General features: G+C 55.2%; 1 protein-coding gene across 1 annotated transcript; it reads left to right on the forward strand.

Annotated features, from left to right (window-relative positions):
• Positions 1-520: 520 nt before the first annotated feature.
• Positions 521-17,401, forward strand: slc22a17 (solute carrier family 22 member 17). The gene is made up of 10 exons (XM_088916698.1): positions 521-1,024; positions 4,334-4,925; positions 5,629-5,732; positions 7,157-7,311; positions 7,404-7,569; positions 8,305-8,423; positions 8,748-8,862; positions 11,427-11,650; positions 14,588-14,699; positions 15,596-17,401. The coding sequence occupies exons 2-10, from the start codon at positions 4,500-4,502 to the stop codon at positions 15,870-15,872; spliced, it is 1,698 nt and encodes a 565-aa protein (XP_088772824.1). The 5' UTR covers positions 521-1,024; positions 4,334-4,499; the 3' UTR covers positions 15,873-17,401.
• Positions 17,402-18,544: the final 1,143 nt, after the last annotated feature.

The raw sequence follows: 18,544 nt of genomic DNA on the forward strand, positions 1-18,544 counted from the left end.
CAGTAGAACAGTCCGGTTACAATAGGAGCTACAGTCCAGTACAGGAGAACAGTCTGTTACAATAGGGGCTACAGTATTTAACCAGAAACAGAACACAAGACAGCTGTTATATATGATAACATGAACAAAAGTTCAGATCTTTCACTGTCAGATTCACAAAATTACAGGTGTTACAGTCAAAATAAAGCCATTTTCTCAGGAATGTGAAGAATTTTAACACGAATGTCTTTAGTTTCTGACGCGGTGATGTGATCATAATGAATAAATTGTACGGACTCTGTTCTCGCTCAAACAAGAGTCTCATCACCGCTATCTTCAAAATTTACTTTCCTCGCCATAAAGGGGACGATACACCCAACCTTAATTTCCCGGATATATTTATTATGACGTTTCTTATCTAAAATATTATAATTCCCCTGACCTCCAGCTTGCGTGACGCTCAGATGTGGAAATGGTAAACACAGAGCCTCACAGCGCCCTCCCCTTTAAGGACCTCGGCGCACGTTAGACGGGCACGCTCTTTTTTTATTTTTTACGTCGGCCGACAACAAACACAAATTAAAAATCCGACAGATGCGGGTCGTGTGAGTCACGTTGGAAACCGGCGACCGGCGAGGCAGGGAGACGGATCTCGGTCGGTCCCGCATCCTGGGCCAGAGGCAGACGGGCTCGGGTTTGATCTGCTCCCGCCCGAGCAGGGGACGCTGCGGAACAGCGGAGAGGAAGAGGGGAGAGAGAGAGAGAGGAGAGGAGCAGGAGGAGAGACGACCTCAAGCTGGGAAAGTCGAACAGGAGCAGCGCCGACAGGCACGGACGTAGACGGGGAGAGGGACTGACGCGGGTGAAATACGTGTCGTTTTCAGTGAGATTGAAGCGGCGGCCCGGTTCCCTGTCCCGACGGCGAGACTCATCCCGCATATTCCTGCACCTGCGGTTCCGGTGCATCCCGGCTCTCTCTCCCGGTCCCCGGGCCGGTACCGGCCCTGCATCCTCCTGCCCGCCTCCCGGATACTGACAGCGAGAGGTAAACGGGCTGGGGCTCCGTGGGTGTCCGTCCGTGGGTCGTGTGCCCGTTACTGCCTGTGGGTGGTCGCTGTGCGGTGTCTGTGTGTGTGATTGTGTATTGTGTGTGTAGATATGTGTGTGCGGTTGTGGGGTGTATGTGTTGTACACGTGTGTCTGTATTGTCTGTGAACATATGGCAGCGCGTGTTGTGGTCGGCAGTGTGTGTGGGGGGGTGTTGAGAGTGTGTACAGGTCAGTGTATGGGGGGGTGTTGAGGGTGTGTACAGGTCAGTGTGTGTGTGGGGGGGGTGTTGGGAGTGTGTACAGGTCAGTGTATGGGGGGGTGTTGAGAGTGTGTACAGGTCAGTGTGTGGGGGGGGTGTTGAGGGTGTGTACAGGTCAGTGTGTGGGGGGGGTGTTGAGGGTGTGTACAGGTCAGTGTGTGGGGGTGTGTACAGGTCAGTGTGTGGGGGGGTGTTGAGGGTGTGTACAGGTCAGTGTGGAGGGGGGGTGTTGAGGGTGTGTACAGGGCAGTGTGGAGGGGGGGTGTTGAGGGTGTGTACAGGGCAGTGTGTGGTGGGGTGTTGAGGGTGTGTACAGGGCAGTGTGTGGTGGGGTGTTGAGGGTGTGTACAGGTCAGTGTGTGGGGGTGTGTACAGGGCAGTGTGTGGGGGTGTGTTGAGGGTGTGTACAGGTCAGTGTGTGGTGGGGTGTTGAGGGTGTGTACAGGTCAGTGTGTGGGGGTGTGTACAGGGCAGTGTACACACTGCCCTGTGTGTGTGGGGGGTGCTGAGGGTGTGTACAGGTCAGTGTGTGTGAGGGGGTGTACAAGTCAGTGTGTGGGGGTGTGTTGAGGGTGTGTACAAGTCAGTGTGTGGGGGTGTGTTGAGGGTGTGTACAGGTCAGTGTGGAGGGGGGGTGTTGAGGGTGTGTACAGGTCAGTGTGTGGGGGGGTGTACAGGTCAGTGTGTTGGGGGGGGTGTACAGGTCAGTGTGTGGGGGGGTGTTGAGGGTGTGTACAGGTCAGTGTGGAGGGGGGGTTTGGGAGTGTGTACAGGTCAGTGTGTGGGGGGGTGTTGAGGGTGTGTACAGGTCAGTGTGTGAGGGGGTGTTGAGGGTGTGTACAGGTCAGTGTGTGGGGGGCTGTTGAGGGTGTGTACAGGTCAGTGTGGGGGGGTGTTGAGGGCGTGTACAGGGCAGTGTGTGGGGGGGTGTACAGGGCAGTGTGTGGGGGGGTGTTGAGGGTGTGTACAGGTCAGTGTGTGGGGGGCTGTTGAGGGTGTGTACAGGTCAGTGTGTGGGGGGCTGTTGAGGGTGTGTACAGGTCAGTGTGGGGGGGTGTGTACAGGGCAGTGTGTGGGGGTGTGTTGAGGGTGTGTACAGGTCAGTGTGTGGGGGGTGTTGAGGGTGTGTACAGGTCAGTGTGTGGGGGGGTGTTGAGGGTGTGTTCAGGGCAGTATGTGGGGGGGGTGTTGAGGGTCTGTTCAGGGCAGTGTGTGGGGGGGTGTTGAGGGTGTGTACAGGTCAGTGTGTGGTGGGGTGTGTACAGGTCAGTGTGTGGGGGGGTGTTGAGGGTGTGTTCAGGGCAGTGTGTGGGGGGGTGTTGAGGGTGTGTACAGGTCAGTGTGTGGTGGGGTGTTGAGGGTGTGTTCAGGTCAGTGTGTGGGGGTGTGTACAGGTCAGTGTGTGGGGGGTGTTGAGGGTGTGTACAGGTCAGTGTGTGGGGGGGTGTTGAGGGTCTGTTCAGGGCAGTGTGTGGGGGGGTGTTGAGGGTGTGTACAGGTCAGTGTGTGGGGGGGTGTTGAGGGTGTGTTCAGGGCAGTGTGTGGGGGGGTGTTGAGGGTGTGTACAGGTCAGTGTGTGGGGGGTGTTGAGGGTGTGTACAGGTCAGTGTGTGGGGGGGTGTTGAGGGTGTGTTCAGGGCAGTGTGTGGGAGGGTGTTGAGGGTGTGTTCAGGGCAGTGTGTGGGGGGTGTTGAGGGTGTGTACAGGGCAGTGTGTGGGGGGTGTTGAGGGTGTGTACAGGGCAGTGTGTGGGGGGGTGTTGAGGGTGTGTTCAGGGCAGTGTGTGGGGGGTGTTGAGGGTGTGTACAGGGCAGTGTGTGGGGGGGTGTTGAGGGTGTGTTCAGGGCAGTGTGTGGGGGGTGTTGAGGGTGTGTACAGGTCAGTGTGTGGGGGGTGTTGAGGGTGTGTACAGGTCAGTGTGTGGGGGGGTGTTGAGGGTGTGTTCAGGTCAGTGTGTGGGGGGGTGTTGAGGGTGTGTACAGGGCAGTGTGTGGGGGGTGTTGAGGGTGTGTACAGGGCAGTGTGTGGGGGGTGTTGAGGGTGTGTTCAGGGCAGTGTGTGGGGGGGGTGTTGAGGGTGTGTTCAGGGCAGTGTGTGGGGGGGTGTTCAGGTCAATGTGTGGGCTGTGGGGTGTTGGGAGTGTGTAAATTGGGGTGATCGAACTCGGGTCCTGAGAAGCTTGGACCAGATTCAGCCAATTAAACTGCTAATGAGCTGGTTGAGTTTGTTAAACAGTAACTACATCACCCTGAAGCTCACACTGGCAGCCCAGTGGAGCTCAGCAGGTGTGAGTCTGGCCAGTACCCGGATGGGAGGCTCCTGGGAAAGCTGAGGTTACTGCTGGAAGAGGTGTTAGTGGGGCCAGCAGGGGGCGCTCACCCTGTGGTCTGTGTGGGTCCTAATGCCCCAGTATAGTGATGGGGACAGTAGTATCTAAAAAGGCGCTGTCCTTCGGATGAGACGTAAAACAGAGGTCCTGACTCTCTGTGGTCATTAGAACCCCAGGGTGTTTCTCGAAGAGAGTAGGGGTGTTACCCCAGCATGCTGCCCAAATTTCCTCCTGGCCTTTACCTATCATGGCCTCCTGATAACCCCCCTCTCTGAACTGGCCTCATCACTCTGCTCTCCTCCCCACTGAGAGCTGGTGTGTGTGAGCAGACTGGAGCATCATCCAGGTGGGGCTGCACACTGGTGGTGGTGGAGGGGATCCCCATTACCTGTAAAGAGCTTTGAGTCGAGTGTCCAGAAAAGCGCTATAGAAGAGCAGGGTATTAGGAGCCTGAAGAGAGCTGAGTTAGACGCTTTCAGATGCACCAGCCCTCCGGGATCAGAGTTGAGGGGGGTAAATGATGCATCCCGCTATCCATATCACACCCGCGGCCTGTAGTGTGAACGAGCAACTGCGTCAGGCCCCACGCAGTTCCCAGGCGGAGCTCTTATCCTGCTGGGCTAGTGCCTCCTCCGTGTTGTGCTTCATGTTGTGTGTCGTCATTGCTGGTGATGTGGAGACTGAAAAGCCTTCTCTCCCTGTCTCCCTGTCTCCAGATCCCCCCCTCCCCCCTCTCTCTCTCCTGGGAGCCGGACAGAGGGGGAGAGGGGAGCAGCGCAGGGTTCTGATCGTCTGAGCCGACCCGACCCGGCCCGGAGCGTCGGCCTGGTTCCTGTTGTCTCTCTCAGTCTCACACTCGGGACGAGCCCACAGAGCTCCGAGATGGACCCCCACTCCGACCCGCTGCCCAGCCCCGGCTCGGCCGCGCCCCCCTGCTCCCTCCCGGAGGCCCCCACGCCCCCCCTCTCCCTCTCGGACCCGTCGCCCCCCGCCCCGCCCTCCTCCCTGTCCTCCACCGCGGAGGGCGTGGTGCTGGCCCTGGGCCGGCGCCGGCAGCGCCTCCTGCTGGCCCTGACCGCCGCCCCCAACCTCTTCCTGGCCTTCGTCCTGTCCTCCGACGCCCTGCTGACGCGGTCGCCCCCGCACCGCTGCGCGCCGGCCCCCGACACGCGCGCGCCGCTCAACGCCACGCCCGCCCAGTGCCAGCAGGTCCAGCTGGTGAATGGGACCCCGGCCGGCACTGTGCCCTGCCAGGCGGGCTGGGTCTACAACAGCACTGAGGGCCTGAAGCACAACATGGTCACCGAGGTACCGAGGGCCTGCCCTGGTCTGGGAGTGCTGCCTGTGGCTGCAGTTCCCCTGCTGCGCCTGTGCACAGGGAGGGGGCGCTGTTTCTTACAGCATTATTACTGTTACTGCTGATGGGGACTGCAGTTTTCCCGCTGAGCCTGTGCACAGGGAGGGGGCGCTGTTTCTTACTCTATTATTGCTGTTACTGCTGATGGGGACTGCAGTTCCCCCGCTGAGCCTGTGCACAGGGTGGGGGCGCTGTTTTTTACAGCATTATTACCGTTTCTGCTGATGGGGACTACAGTTTCCGCGCTGAGCTTTTGTACAGGGAGGGGGCGCTATTTCTTACAGCATTATTACTGTTACTACTGATGGGGACTGCAGTTCCCCCCCTGAGCCTGTGCACAGGGAGGGGGCGCTGTTTTTTACAGCATTATTACCGTTTCTGCTGATGAGGACTGCAGTTCCCCTGCTGAGCCTGTGCACATTGAGGGGGCGCTGTTTCTTACAGCATTATTACTGTTAGTGATGATGGGGACTGCAGTTCCCCTGCTGAGTCTGTGCAGAGGGAGAGGGCGCTGTTTCTTACCCTTATTAATTCTTGCTGTTGTTAATGCATGCTCCTCTTCCTATGCTATGCTTGTTGGCAGTGTGGGGACAATGTTATTTCTGATAGGTGAGTTCCTCAACCCTCCTGTGTCCCTCCACCCTCTCTCCACAGTGGGACCTAGTGTGTGACCAGTACTGGAAGGTGCCAGTGGAGGAGGTCTGTTTCATACTGGGCATCCTGACCGGATGTTTGATCCTGGGCTACATTGCTGACAGGTAGAGAGAGGGGTTAATACAGACACACTGACTGACTGGACACTCCAGTACATTAACACTGCACTGAGAGAGAGGGGTTCATACAGACACACTGACTGACTGGACACTCCAGTACATTAACACTGCACTGAGAGAGAGGGGTTCATACAGACACACTGACTGACTGGACACTCCAGTACATTAACACTGCACTGAGAGAGAGGGGTTCATACAGACACACTGACTGACTGGACACTCCAGTACATTAACACTGCACTGAGAGAGAGGGGTTAATACAGACACACTGACTGGACACTCCAGTACATTAACACTGCACTGAGAGAGAGGGGTTCATACAGACACACTGACTGGACACTCCAGTACATTAACACTGCACTGAGAGAGAGGGGTTCATACAGACACACTGACTGGACACTCCAGTACATTAACACTGCACTGAGAGAGAGGGGTTCATACAGACACACTGACTGGACACTCCAGTACATTAACACTGCACTGAGAGAGAGGGGTTCATACAGACACACTGACTGACTGGACACTCCAGTACATTAACACTGCACTGAGAGAGAGGGGTTAATACAGACACACTGACTGGACACTCCAGTACATTAACACTGCACTGAGAGAGAGGGGTTCATACAGACACACTGACTGGACACTCCAGTACATTAACACTGCACTGAGAGAGAGGGGTTCATACAGACACACTGACTGGACACTCCAGTACATTAACACTGCACTGAGAGAGAGGGGTTCATACAGACACACTGACTGGACACTCCAGTACATTAACACTGCACTGAGAGAGAGGGGTTCATACAGACACACTGACTGACTGGACACTCCAGTACATTAACACTGCACTGAGAGAGAGGGGTTCATACAGACACACTGACTGACTGGACACTCCAGTACATTAACACTGCACTGAGAGAGAGGGGTTCATACAGACACACTGACTGACTGGACACTCCAGTACATTAACACTGCACTGAGAGAGAGGGGTTAATACAGACACACTGACTGGACACTCCAGTACATTAACACTGCACTGAGAGAGAGGGGTTCATACAGACACACTGACTGACTGGACACTCCAGTACATTAACACTGCACTGAGAGAGAGGGGTTCATACAGACACACTGACTGACTGGACACTCCAGTACATTAACACTGCACTGAGAGAGAGGGGTTCATACAGACACACTGACTGACTGGACACTCCAGTACATTAACACTGCACTGAGAGAGAGGGGTTCATACAGACACACTGACTGGACACTCCAGTACATTAACACTGCAGTGAGAGAGAGGGGTTCATACAGACACACTGACTGACTGGACACTCCAGTACATTAACACTGCACTGAGAGAGAGGGGTTCATACAGACACACTGACTTCCTGTCTGTCTCTCTCTCTCAGGTTTGGGCGGCTGAAGGCCTTCTTGTCCTCCTTGTCCTTGTCAGTGCTGTTCGGGCTGCTGGTGTGTCTCTCCCCCTCCCCTTCCATCTTTATCCTCACGCGCTTCTTCCTCGCCGCTGCCACAGCCGGAGTCTACCTCACTCTGTACATCACCCGTGAGTGACAGGGGTCGGGGGGCAGAGGGCGGGGCGGGCAGAGGGACAGACAGGGCTCCTCCGAGCTGACCGCCTCTGTGCTTGACCCACAGGTGTGGAGCTGTGCGACCCGTCGATGCGGCTGATGGTCACCATGGCAGCGGGCCTGGTGATGGTTGCCGGGGAGTTTCTGCTGCTGGGCGTGGCTGTGGGCTGCCAGTCCTGGAGGGGCCTACAGGGGGCGATCACGGCCCCCCTGGCTCTGTTCCTGAGCTACGGGTGAGAGTCGGGTTCGGGCTCGGTCAGGATCTCTCGGGCTATGTGGGTTGTGTGAGATGGGCTGGGTGTGGGGCTGGACCAGGCTGGGGTGTATTGGGTTCGGCTGGGCTGGGCTGTGGTGTGTTGGGTTCGGCTGGGCTGGGCTGGGTGTGGAGCTGGGCCGGGCTGTGGTGTGTTGGGTTCGGCTGGGCTGGGCTGGACTGGGCTGGGGTGTTTGGCTGGGTGTAGGGCTGGGCCAGGCTGGGGTGTGTTGGGTTCTGCGCGGCTGGGTGTGGGGCTGGACTGGGCTGGGGTGTGTTGGGTTCTGTGGGGCTGGGTGTGGGGCTGGACTGGGCTGGGATTGGTTGGGTTCTGCGGGGCTGGGTGTGGGGCTGGACTGGGCTGGGGTGTGTTGGGTTCTGCGGGGCTGGGTGTGGGGCTGGACTGGGCTGGGGTGTGTTGGGTTCAGCTGGGGTGTGTTGGGTTCTGCGGGGCTGGGTGTGGGGCTGGGCTGGACTGGGCTGGGTTGGGTTCAGCTGGGGTGTGTTGGGTTCTGCGGGGCTGGGTGTGGGGCTGGACTGGGCTGGGGTGGGTTGGGTTCAGCTGAGGTGGACTGGGTATGGGGCTGGGCTGGGTTGCAGTGCGTTAGGTTTGGCTGGACAGGAGTGGGTATGGGGCTGGGCCAGTCAGGCAGGGCCTCGGTCCTGTCTGGCAGGAAGTGACGTCACGGACATGCTAACCTGCGGCCTGTGTCAGCCTGCCAGGTGTGTTCCCCGAGTCGCCTCGCTGGCTCCTGCTCTCCAGCCCAGAGCAGACAGACCTGCACTCCTTCCGCGAGCAGAGGGAGAGGGAGAGAGAGGAGGACGGCTTCACAGGTATGTGCGTTTGCATGTGCGTGTGTGCTCAGGTTGGCGAGGCAGTGTTGTGTTGTGTGTTGGCAGAGGAGCACTCTGTGTAGTCTGGACCGTTGCTGTACATTCCTGTTGTGTGCTGTTGTGATTTTGTACTTCACCACAGTTGGAGCCTGTGGCTGTGCCTGATCTGTGTTGTTAAAGTGCTACACAGTGACACTTGGTGTATTACAGTGTTGTGCTGCTGTGTCGACAGAGCTGCTGTTGTAGCTCCTGTTGTGTAGAGTAGAGAGACATGCGAAGCAATGTTGGCAGTCACCTGTGTGTAACTGTGCTGTGTGTTGACAGAGCTGGACTCGGTGAGCTTGTACAGGCCCCACTCTACTGCCCCCTGGCTGTCGCTCCCTGAACTGCTGCACTGCAGGAACATCTGGAAGAACCTCTGTGTGCTGGGTTTCACTTCGTGAGTATTACCTCTGTGTGTCTGTATGAATCCCCCTCTCAGTGCAGTGTTAATGTACTGGAGTGTCCAGTCAGTGTGTCTGTATGAACCCCTCTCTCTCAGTGCAGTGTTAATGTACTGGAGTGTACAGTCAGTCAGTGTGTCTGTATGAACCCCTCTCTCTCAGTGCAGTGTTAATGTACTGGAGTGTCCAGTCAGTGTGTCTGTATTAACCCCTCTCTCTCAGTGCAGTGTTAATGTACTGGAGTGTCCAGTCAGTCAGTGTGTCTGTATTAACCCCTCTCTCTCAGTGCAGTGTTAATGTACTGGAGTGTCCAGTCAGTGTGTCTGTATTAACCCCTCTCTCTCAGTGCAGTGTTAATGTATTGGAGTGTCCAGTCAGTCAGTGTGTCTGTATGAACCCCTCTCTCTCAGTGCAGTGTTAATGTACTGGAGTGTCCAGTCAGTCTGTCTGTATTAACCCCTCTCTCTTAGTGCAGTGTTAATGTACTGGAGTGTCCAGTCAGTGTGTCTGTATGAACCCCTCTCTCTCAGTGCAGTGTTAATGTACTGGAGTGTCCAGTCAGTCAGTGTGTCTGTATGAACCCCTCTCTCTCAGTGCAGTGTTAATGTACTGGAGTGTCCAGTCAGTGTGTCTGTATGAACCCCTCTCTCTCAGTGCAGTGTTAATGTACTGGAGTGTCCAGTCAGTGTGTCTGTATTAACCCCTCTCTCTCAGTGCAGTGTTAATGTACTGGAGTGTCCAGTCAGTCAGTGTGTCTGTATGAACCCCTCTCTCTCAGTGCAGTGTTAATGTACTGGAGTGTCCAGTCAGTGTGTCTGTATTAATCCCTCTCTCAGTGCAGTGTTAATGTACTGGAGTGTCCAGTCAGTGTGTCTGTATGAACCCCTCTCTCTCAGTGCAGTGTTAATGTACTGGAGTGTCCAGTCAGTGTGTCTGTATTAACCCCTCTCTCTCAGTGCAGTGTTAATGTACTGGAGTGTCCAGTCAGTCAGTGTGTCTGTATGAACCCCTCTCTCTCAGTGCAGTGTTAATGTACTGGAGTGTCCAGTCAGTGTGTCTGTATTAATCCCTCTCTCAGTGCAGTGTTAATGTACTGGAGTGTCCAGTCAGTGTGTCTGTATGAACCCCTCTCTCTCAGTGCAGTGTTAATGTACTGGAGTGTCCAGTCAGTCAGTGTGTCTGTATGAACCCCTCTCTCTCAGTGCAGTGTTAATGTACTGGAGTGTCCAGTCAGTCAGTGTGTCTGTATTAACCCCTCTCTCTCAGTGCAGTGTTAATGTACTGGAGTGTCCAGTCAGTGTGTCTGTATTAACCCCTCTCTCTCAGTGCAGTGTTAATGTATTGGAGTGTCCAGTCAGTCAGTGTGTCTGTATGAACCCCTCTCTCTCAGTGCAGTGTTAATGTACTGGAGTGTCCAGTCAGTCTGTCTGTATTAACCCCTCTCTCTTAGTGCAGTGTTAATGTACTGGAGTGTCCAGTCAGTGTGTCTGTATGAACCCCTCTCTCTCAGTGCAGTGTTAATGTACTGGAGTGTCCAGTCAGTCAGTGTGTCTGTATGAACCCCTCTCTCTCAGTGCAGTGTTAATGTACTGGAGTGTCCAGTCAGTGTGTCTGTATGAACCCCTCTCTCTCAGTGCAGTGTTAATGTACTGGAGTGTCCAGTCAGTGTGTCTGTATTAACCCCTCTCTCTCAGTGCAGTGTTAATGTACTGGAGTGTCCAGTCAGTCAGTGTGTCTGTATGAACCCCTCTCTCTCAGTGCAGTGTTAATGTACTGGAGTGTCCAGTCAGTGTGTCTGTATTAATCCCTCTCTCAGTGCAGTGTTAATGTACTGGAGTGTCCAGTCAGTGTGTCTGTATGAACCCCTCTCTCTCAGTGCAGTGTTAATGTACTGGAGTGTCCAGTCAGTGTGTCTGTATTAACCCCTCTCTCTCAGTGCAGTGTTAATGTACTGGAGTGTCCAGTCAGTCAGTGTGTCTGTATGAACCCCTCTCTCTCAGTGCAGTGTTAATGTACTGGAGTGTCCAGTCAGTGTGTCTGTATTAATCCCTCTCTCAGTGCAGTGTTAATGTACTGGAGTGTCCAGTCAGTGTGTCTGTATGAACCCCTCTCTCTCAGTGCAGTGTTAATGTACTGGAGTGTCCAGTCAGTCAGTGTGTCTGTATGAACCCCTCTCTCTCAGTGCAGTGTTAATGTACTGGAGTGTCCAGTCAGTGTGTCTGTATTAACCCCTCTCTCTCAGTGCAGTGTTAATGTACTGGAGTGTCCAGGCAGTCAGTGTGTCTGTATGAACCCCTCTCTCTCAGTGCAGTGTTAATGTACTGGAGTGTCCAGTCAGTGTGTCTGTATTAACCCCTCTCTCTCAGTGCAGTGTTAATGTACTGGAGTGTCCAGGCAGTCAGTGTGTCTGTATGAACCCCTCTCTCTCAGTGCAGTGTTAATGTACTGGAGTGTCCAGTCAGTGTGTCTGTATGAACCCCTCTCTCTCAGTGCAGTGTTAATGTACTGGAGTGTCCAGGCAGTCAGTGTGTCTGTATGAACCCCTCTCTCTCTCTGGCAGGTTCATATCTCATGGTATCCACCACTGCTACAGCTCGTTTCGGGGGGATGTCCGGGGGACCCAGACTGGGTTCTACTCCTCCTATCTCCTGTCGTGCAGCACGGGGGGCGTGGCCTGTGCTTGTCTCTGCGCCACTGTGGATCGCTGCGGTCGCCGTGGCATCCTGCTCCTGGCTATGACGATGACGGGCCTTGCTTCCCTGATACTGCTGGGACTCATAGAGTGTGAGTCAGTCATCGTGACTCCTGCTCCCCCTTGTGGCTGAGTGCGTGTATGGCACAGCTGTTGCATGTTCATTCCTGCGTAGCCTCATGCTGAGAATCGGTTCATTGCTGACTGACCTGGCAGGGAGGGTGCTGAAGGAGAGGGCACGCGGGCCTTTCTGCACCATTGAACGGGTCTGCAATATCCCCTCCTCCCCTCAAAGTCCAGCTCTGAAGAGTAGAAATTGTTGTCCATCCTGCTGCTCTAGAGTATGTAATAAGAATGAATAATTGATTACACTTACATAGCGCTTTCTAGACACTCCACTCAAAGCTCTTTACAGGTGATGGAGTCTCCTCTCCACCAGCACCAGTGTGCAGCCCCACCTGGATGATGCTCCAGTCTGCTCACACACACCAGCTCTCAGTGGGGAGGAGAGCAGAGTAATGAAGGCAGTTCAGAGGGGGGGGGGTTATTAGGAGGCCATGACTGGTAAAGGCCAGGGGGAAATTTGACCAGGACTCCAGGGTTACACCCCTACTCTCTTCGAGAAATGCCCTGGGGTTTTTAATGACCACAGAGAGTCAGGACCTCCGTTTTACGTCTCATCTGAAGGACGGCGCCTGTTTACAGTACAGTGTCCCCGTCACTATACTGGGGCATTAGGACCCACACAGACTGCAGGGTGAGCGCCCCCTGCTGGCCCCACTAACACCTCTTCCAGCAGCAACCTTAGCTTTTCCCAGGAGGTCTCCCACTCAGGTACTGGCCAGGCTCACACCTGCTGAGCTCCAGTGGGCTGCCTGTGTGAGCTGCTGGGTGACATGGCTGCTGGCCATGTGGCAGTGAAGTGTGGACTCCTGTCACAGTCCAGGATTACAATGACACAAACACTCTGTTAAAGCCCTGCTCACAGATTTCTGTAAAAACATCTTGCATGTGCAGAGACAAACTGCTAACAATGAGTGCAGGGAGGAATTAGGCCAATATCTACTGCTAATTGATAAACAGAAGAAAAATAAAATACACAGTATTGGTTATCTATAGGCTACACCTTAAAAAAGTTACCAGTCCTCCAACCACCACAAGGCCCTGCTGAGCCCAGAGCTGATCCAGCTGGTCCTGAAGCTCACCGACACCTCAGGAGAGCACAGCTGAAACAACATGAATCACAGTCAACCCAATCACAGCACAAACCAAACAGCATTACCTCACACACTGGACACACACACGCACACAACACACACTGGACTGCACCACCTCATGCACTGGGACACACACACGCACACAACACACACTGGACAGCATTATTTCTCACGCTGGTACACACAGACATGCACAGAACAAACCAAGCCCACTGGGACACTGACAACACAAACTGGACACCACTACCTCACCTGCGTGCATAGCACACACACCGGACAGGACCGCCTCTCACGCGTGCACACCACACACCGGACAGCACCGCCTCTCACGCGTGCACACCACACACCGGACAGCACCGCCTCTCACGCGTGCACACCACACACCGGGCAGCACCGCCTCTCACGCGTGCACACCACACACCGGGTAGCACCGCCTCTCACGCGTGCACACCACACACCGGGCAGGACCGCCTCACACGCGTGCACACCACACACCGGACAGGACCGCCTCTCACGCGTGCACACCACACACCGGACAGCACCGCCTCTCACGCGTGCACACCACACACCGGACAGGACCGCTTCACACATGTGCACAGCACACACACCGGACAGCACCGCCTCTCACGCGTGCACACCACACGCCGGACAGGACCGCTTCACACGTGTGCACAGCACACACACCGGACAGGACCGCTTCACACGCGTGCACACCACACACCGGACAGCACCGCCTCTCACACGTGCACACCACACACCGGGCAGGACCGCCTCACACGCGTGCACACCACACACCAGACAGGACCGCTTCACACATGTGCACAGCACACACACCGGACAGCACCGCCTCTCAGGCGTGCACACCACACACCGGACAGGACCGCTTCACACGCGTGCACAGCACACACACCGGACAGGACCGCTTCACACGCGTGCACAACACACACACCAGACAGCACCGCCTCTCACGCGTGCACACCACACACCGGACAGGCCCGCCTCACACGCGTGCACAGCACACACACCGGACTGCACCGCCTCACCCACGTGCACACCACACACCGGACTGCCCCTGAGCCCTGATAAGACCAGTCCCTACAGCATGGCTGTGCCGGGTGAATGGGAGTCTTCCTGTTCTAAAGGCGCATCACCGACTAGGAGAGAAGGTCTCTAGTCCGAGGATTCCACAGCCAAGGAAATGGGAATTTCCTGAAATGAAATTGGACATGGAGCTCTCCATACCCGGTTGCTGACTAACTAGCCAGACTGTGGTCTCTGAGACGGATCAGAACTAAGTCCTCTTGCCTGGCGCGAGCTCTGAGGAGGAGGAGGGTGATGGTGCTTCTTCTTTCTGTCTGCCTTCTGTTTCCTTCCTGCTCTCTCCTTTTACCCCCATTTCTGGTGAAGGTCTGCTCTTTATTATGATTAGCCAGAAAATTCCCTTTGATCGCCTGTCTCAGTACACTTACAGCGATGGGAGCACCACATGACCCTCATTGCTTTTGAAGTTTGTGCCCTCTTAATTTAAAATAGCAGCAATAATAATTTAGCTGTAAATGTCTTGTGGCTTTGGTGACGCTAATTTGCTGGCTGTGCCAATAAAACTGGTTGAACTTGAGAAATTAGAAATTTAGTGTGACTGTGTGGCTTAGGTGCCCCCTTGTGGCGGAGAGGATGTATTACACAAGATGTGTTGTGCCTTGCATTTGATTTGCAGTGCTGTTGGTTTGTTGAGCTTCTCTTTTCAGATGAATGTGTGTAAGGCCTGATCTCCTTCTGCCCCTGCAGTGATCCTCCTTCTCTCTCTCACAGACCTCAATGAGTGGGCGATCACCATCTTCTCTGTCCTGGGGCTCTTCTCCTCGCAGGCTGCGGCCTCGCTCTGCGTCCTCTTCACAGCCGAGATCGTGCCCACCATCATCCGGTAGGACTGCTCCCTCCACCCCTCATTACAGTTACTGTACTGGAGTGTCCAGTCAGTCAGTGTGTCTGTATGAACCCCTCTCTCTCAGTGCAGTGTTAATGTACTGGAGTGTCCAGTCAGTGTGTCTGTATGAACCCCTCTCTCTCAGTGCAGTGTTAATGTACTGGAGTGTCCAGTCAGTCAGTGTGTCTGTATGAACCCCTCTCTCTCAGTGCAGTGTTCATGTACTGGAGTGTCCAGTCAGTCAGTGTGTCTGTATGAACCCCTCTCTCTCAGTGCAGTGTTAATGTACTGGAGTGTCCAGTCAGTGTGTCTGTATGAACCCCTCTCTCTCAGTGCAGTGTTAATGTACTGGAGTGTCCAGTCAGTCAGTGTGTCTGTATTAACCCCTCTCTCTCAGTGCAGTGTTAATGTACTGGAGTGTCCAGTCAGCCAGTGTGTCTGTATGAACCCCTCTCTCTCAGTGCAGTGTTAATGTACTGGAGTGTCCAGTCAGTCAGTGTGTCTGTATGAACCCCTCTCTCTCAGTGCAGTGTTAATGTACTGGAGTGTCCAGTCAGTGTGTCTGTATGAACCCCTCTCTCTCAGTGCAGTGTTAATGTACTGGAGTGTCCAGTCAGTGTGTCTGTATTAACCCCTCTCTCTCAGTGCAGTGTTAATGTACTGGAGTGTCCAGTCAGTGTGTCTGTATGAACCCCTCTCTCTCAGTGCAGTGTTAATGTACTGGAGTGTCCAGTCAGTGTGTCTGTATTAACCCCTCTCTCTCAGTGCAGTGTTAATGTACTGGAGTGTCCAGTCAGTCAGTGTGTCTGTATTAACCCCTCTCTCTCAGTGCAGTGTTAATGTACTGGAGTGTCCAGTCAGTCAGTGTGTCTTTATTAAACCCTCTCTCTCAGGGGCTGTGGTGTTGGTGTGATTCTGGCTCTGGGCTCAGTGGGCCGTCTCAGTGCCCCCATCATGGACCTGCACAACCACTACGGCTACTTCCTGCACCACGTGGTCTACTCCTCCCTCGCCCTGCTGTGCGTCCTGTCCATCCTGCTGCTGCCAGAGAGCAAGAGGAAGCCCCTGCCGGAGACCCTGCCGGACGGCGAGGCGTACCGCCGCCCCCCGCTGGGCAGGAGGAGGAAGGACAACGTCCCCCTGCTGTCCACACCCAACCCCTCCATCTGAGGCGGGGGGCTGGCGCGGGACTGCTGACGGCCCGCTGCCCTCCTCGCGCTGGTCTGTGGCTGCGCTCGGCCCGCGTGCTGGTTCTGCTCCCGCCTCCCTGCTTCCTCCCTGTGCCCTGCAGTGTGGCTGTGCCAGGCCCGCCCGTCCGGGTTCAAGGCGGCGCTGACCCCGCGTGGGCCCTGGAGGTCCGGCAATGGCGCGCTTGTGTTCCTGGTGGCGACGGCGGCGGTGGGACGGTCAGAAATGTGCGCGTGACGTCTGGGGCAGGAGTCGGTGCCGCTCGCGGTCGCGGTCCGACGGTCGTCTCCGGGAGGAGCCAGCAGAGCGTGCTCTTCGCCGGCTGGCGGGCGGGCGGGCGGGCGCCTGTGGCGGCGTGGCCAGGAACTCCAGGGCCTCCGCTGATCCGGCTCCGCGCTCTGTGTGCGGCAGCGTCCTGGGACAGAGCAGCGTGGAAGGTAGGGGGTGTGACCCAGAACTGACCCGATGGCCCAGTTCTGGGTTTGAATGGGGAATCCCCCTCCCCCCAGGCCTGGGGGTCCGTGTGGCACCTCTGCTGTTTCGGCAGCCTTGCGGGTCACGAGCGGTAGTCCGCCGGCGCCAGAGTGGGCGGGGGGAGTACAGGAGAGCACAGGAGCTCACAAACGACAGGAGGCCACTGGGCTCCTCTGGCTCGTTTCAGTGTTAATACCTACTGGAACTGGGGGTCCCGCACCAGCTGTGTTTCGAGAGAGTCCAGGGTATCGGCTTGTTCCCCAACCCCGCCACCCTCTGTGTATAGAAGAGCCTCCTGTCCTGACTGGAGGAGCTCACCCAGCTGTGTCTGGAGAGAAGCCAGGGTATCGGCTTCAACAACATGGCTGAGCAGCCTGTTCCCCACCCCCACCACCCTCTGTGTAAAGCAGTGCGGCCTGCTCTCGGTTTTAAATGCTCTTCCCTGCCGTTTCCTCTTGTGTCCCCTGGCTCTTGTTTTGCAGTTGATTCTGAAGAAGCCCTTTCGGGTCGCGTGAGGAGCTCTGTGCCCTGTGCCCTGTGCCCTGTGCTCTGGGCCTGCACTTCTCGAGCAGGACGCGACAGGTAACCGTATCCAGACTCGCCCCAGGCATCGAAGCAAGTGTCCACTGTCGGCCCAGAGATGAGCGTTTAGCGTTCGGGTTCTGTCGAGAGGCGTGCGTTCCTTCGTCTCCGCTCTGCAGTATCCTGCAGGGAACAGGGCTGTAATAACGGGTGACTGCAGCTCGGTGGCCTCCGGTGCAGCTCAGCAGCTTCCTAGGCGGGCAGTGCCTGCAGAGTCAGCCAGCGCCTCTGGCCCGGCCCGGCCCAGCCTGCAGGTGGCTAGTGGAAACGAGGAGCCGCACGCGGGGCTGTCGTCAGACCTTCTGTACCTGAATGTGCTTGGCTGTCGGGCGTCTACAGGGACACTCCTCACAGTGTCCCCTTCAGTGCTGGTGATGGCGGGGACGTCTGTGAGAGATGTATAACAGTTCTCAGCTTCCAGTTTGAAAAATGACAATAAAATCTGCAGAAAACAACCCCCTCCTGTCTGTGCTGTTTTTTTATGTGTGATGGACTGATGGGAGTTGGGAATGTTGGAGTTGCCTATTTACTGTAGTTCGTGCTGTGAAGATTCTCTGTTGCAGTTATTAGCTCTGACCAGCAGAGGCTGCCGTACCAGTGATAATTGTTCCTGCAGTCAGCAAAGCACTGACGTCTTTCCAGTTTTGACACAGAGATGCTGCAGGTGAGCAACACCCTCCCATTTTCAAGGCAGCTCCTGCTCGGGACAGATTTAATCTCGGATCCAGCCACCCCACCCTTTCCTCAGGCTATGCATGTACTTAAAGTTCCCTACCTGCCTGACCTGCTTAATGTGAGCGATCTCACGTCTTCTCCCATGGCACAGCATTAACGGGGGCCATTCAGATGCACTATAATGTAGTTTTCAAGTACCTCTTTTACAGAAACTCTCCACCTTGCCCCTGTGCAGCTTTGGAACATTTTCAATTACAGAAACGTCACCTCCACTTGTGAGTTGATATCAAGCTGATACCAACAGCTGTGGGCACCTATTCTGAGCACCTTTCCCTCCAAGGTTAACAGACAAACCTATGGCATGGGGACTTCGTTTACAAAGAAGAAAGCAGTATCTTCAAAATAGTAAAATGCCAGAAGTATGTATTCACGCCTGTGGAGTTAAACGTCTTGGGAGTATGCAAGAGGACACAAGAATAGGAGGAGAGTCAACAAGAAGCAAAGGGCTTTACTGGTATTCTGGTGTTTCCATGTCATTACCGGGCTCGGCCACAAGAGGGAGAAAGAGATGATTTGGCATCATTGTATCTTCTTGGCTGAGAAACTGTCAGGATTCAGGATGTATCAGTTGTGTTTTCTGTATTCTAGGGACAGTGTCAGCGCTCCGGTATGTCAAGAATGCCACGGGTTTCTCAGCTGCTATTGTGCCTTTAAATATCTTCTCTCTTTGTGCCTCTCTCTAATCCGTTAATCCCCCACCTCTGTTCATCTCTCTCAGTGCAGTGTTAATGTACTGGAGTGTCCAGTCAGTCAGTGTGTCTGTATGAACCCCTCTCTCTCAGTGCAGTGTTAATGTACTGGAGTGTCCAGTCAGTCAGTGTGTCTGTATGAACCACTCTCTCTCAGTGCAGTGTTAATGTACT

Source organism: Atractosteus spatula, chromosome 5 (genome assembly GCF_055471065.1).
Source record: "Atractosteus spatula isolate fAtrSpa1 chromosome 5, fAtrSpa1.hap1, whole genome shotgun sequence".
NCBI classification, from domain to species: Eukaryota; Metazoa; Chordata; class Actinopteri; order Semionotiformes; family Lepisosteidae; genus Atractosteus; species Atractosteus spatula.

Coding starts and splice junctions, on each gene's coding strand:
- slc22a17 (XM_088916698.1), top strand. CDS start 4,500: ATGGACCCCCACTCCGACCCGCTGCCCAGCCCCGGCTCGGCCGCGCCC. Junction 7,312..7,403: donor CCTCACTCTGTACATCACCC/GTGAGTGACAGG, acceptor CTTGACCCACAG/GTGTGGAGCTGTGCGACCCG. Junction 7,570..8,304: donor GCTCTGTTCCTGAGCTACGG/GTGAGAGTCGGG, acceptor GGCCTGTGTCAG/CCTGCCAGGTGTGTTCCCCG.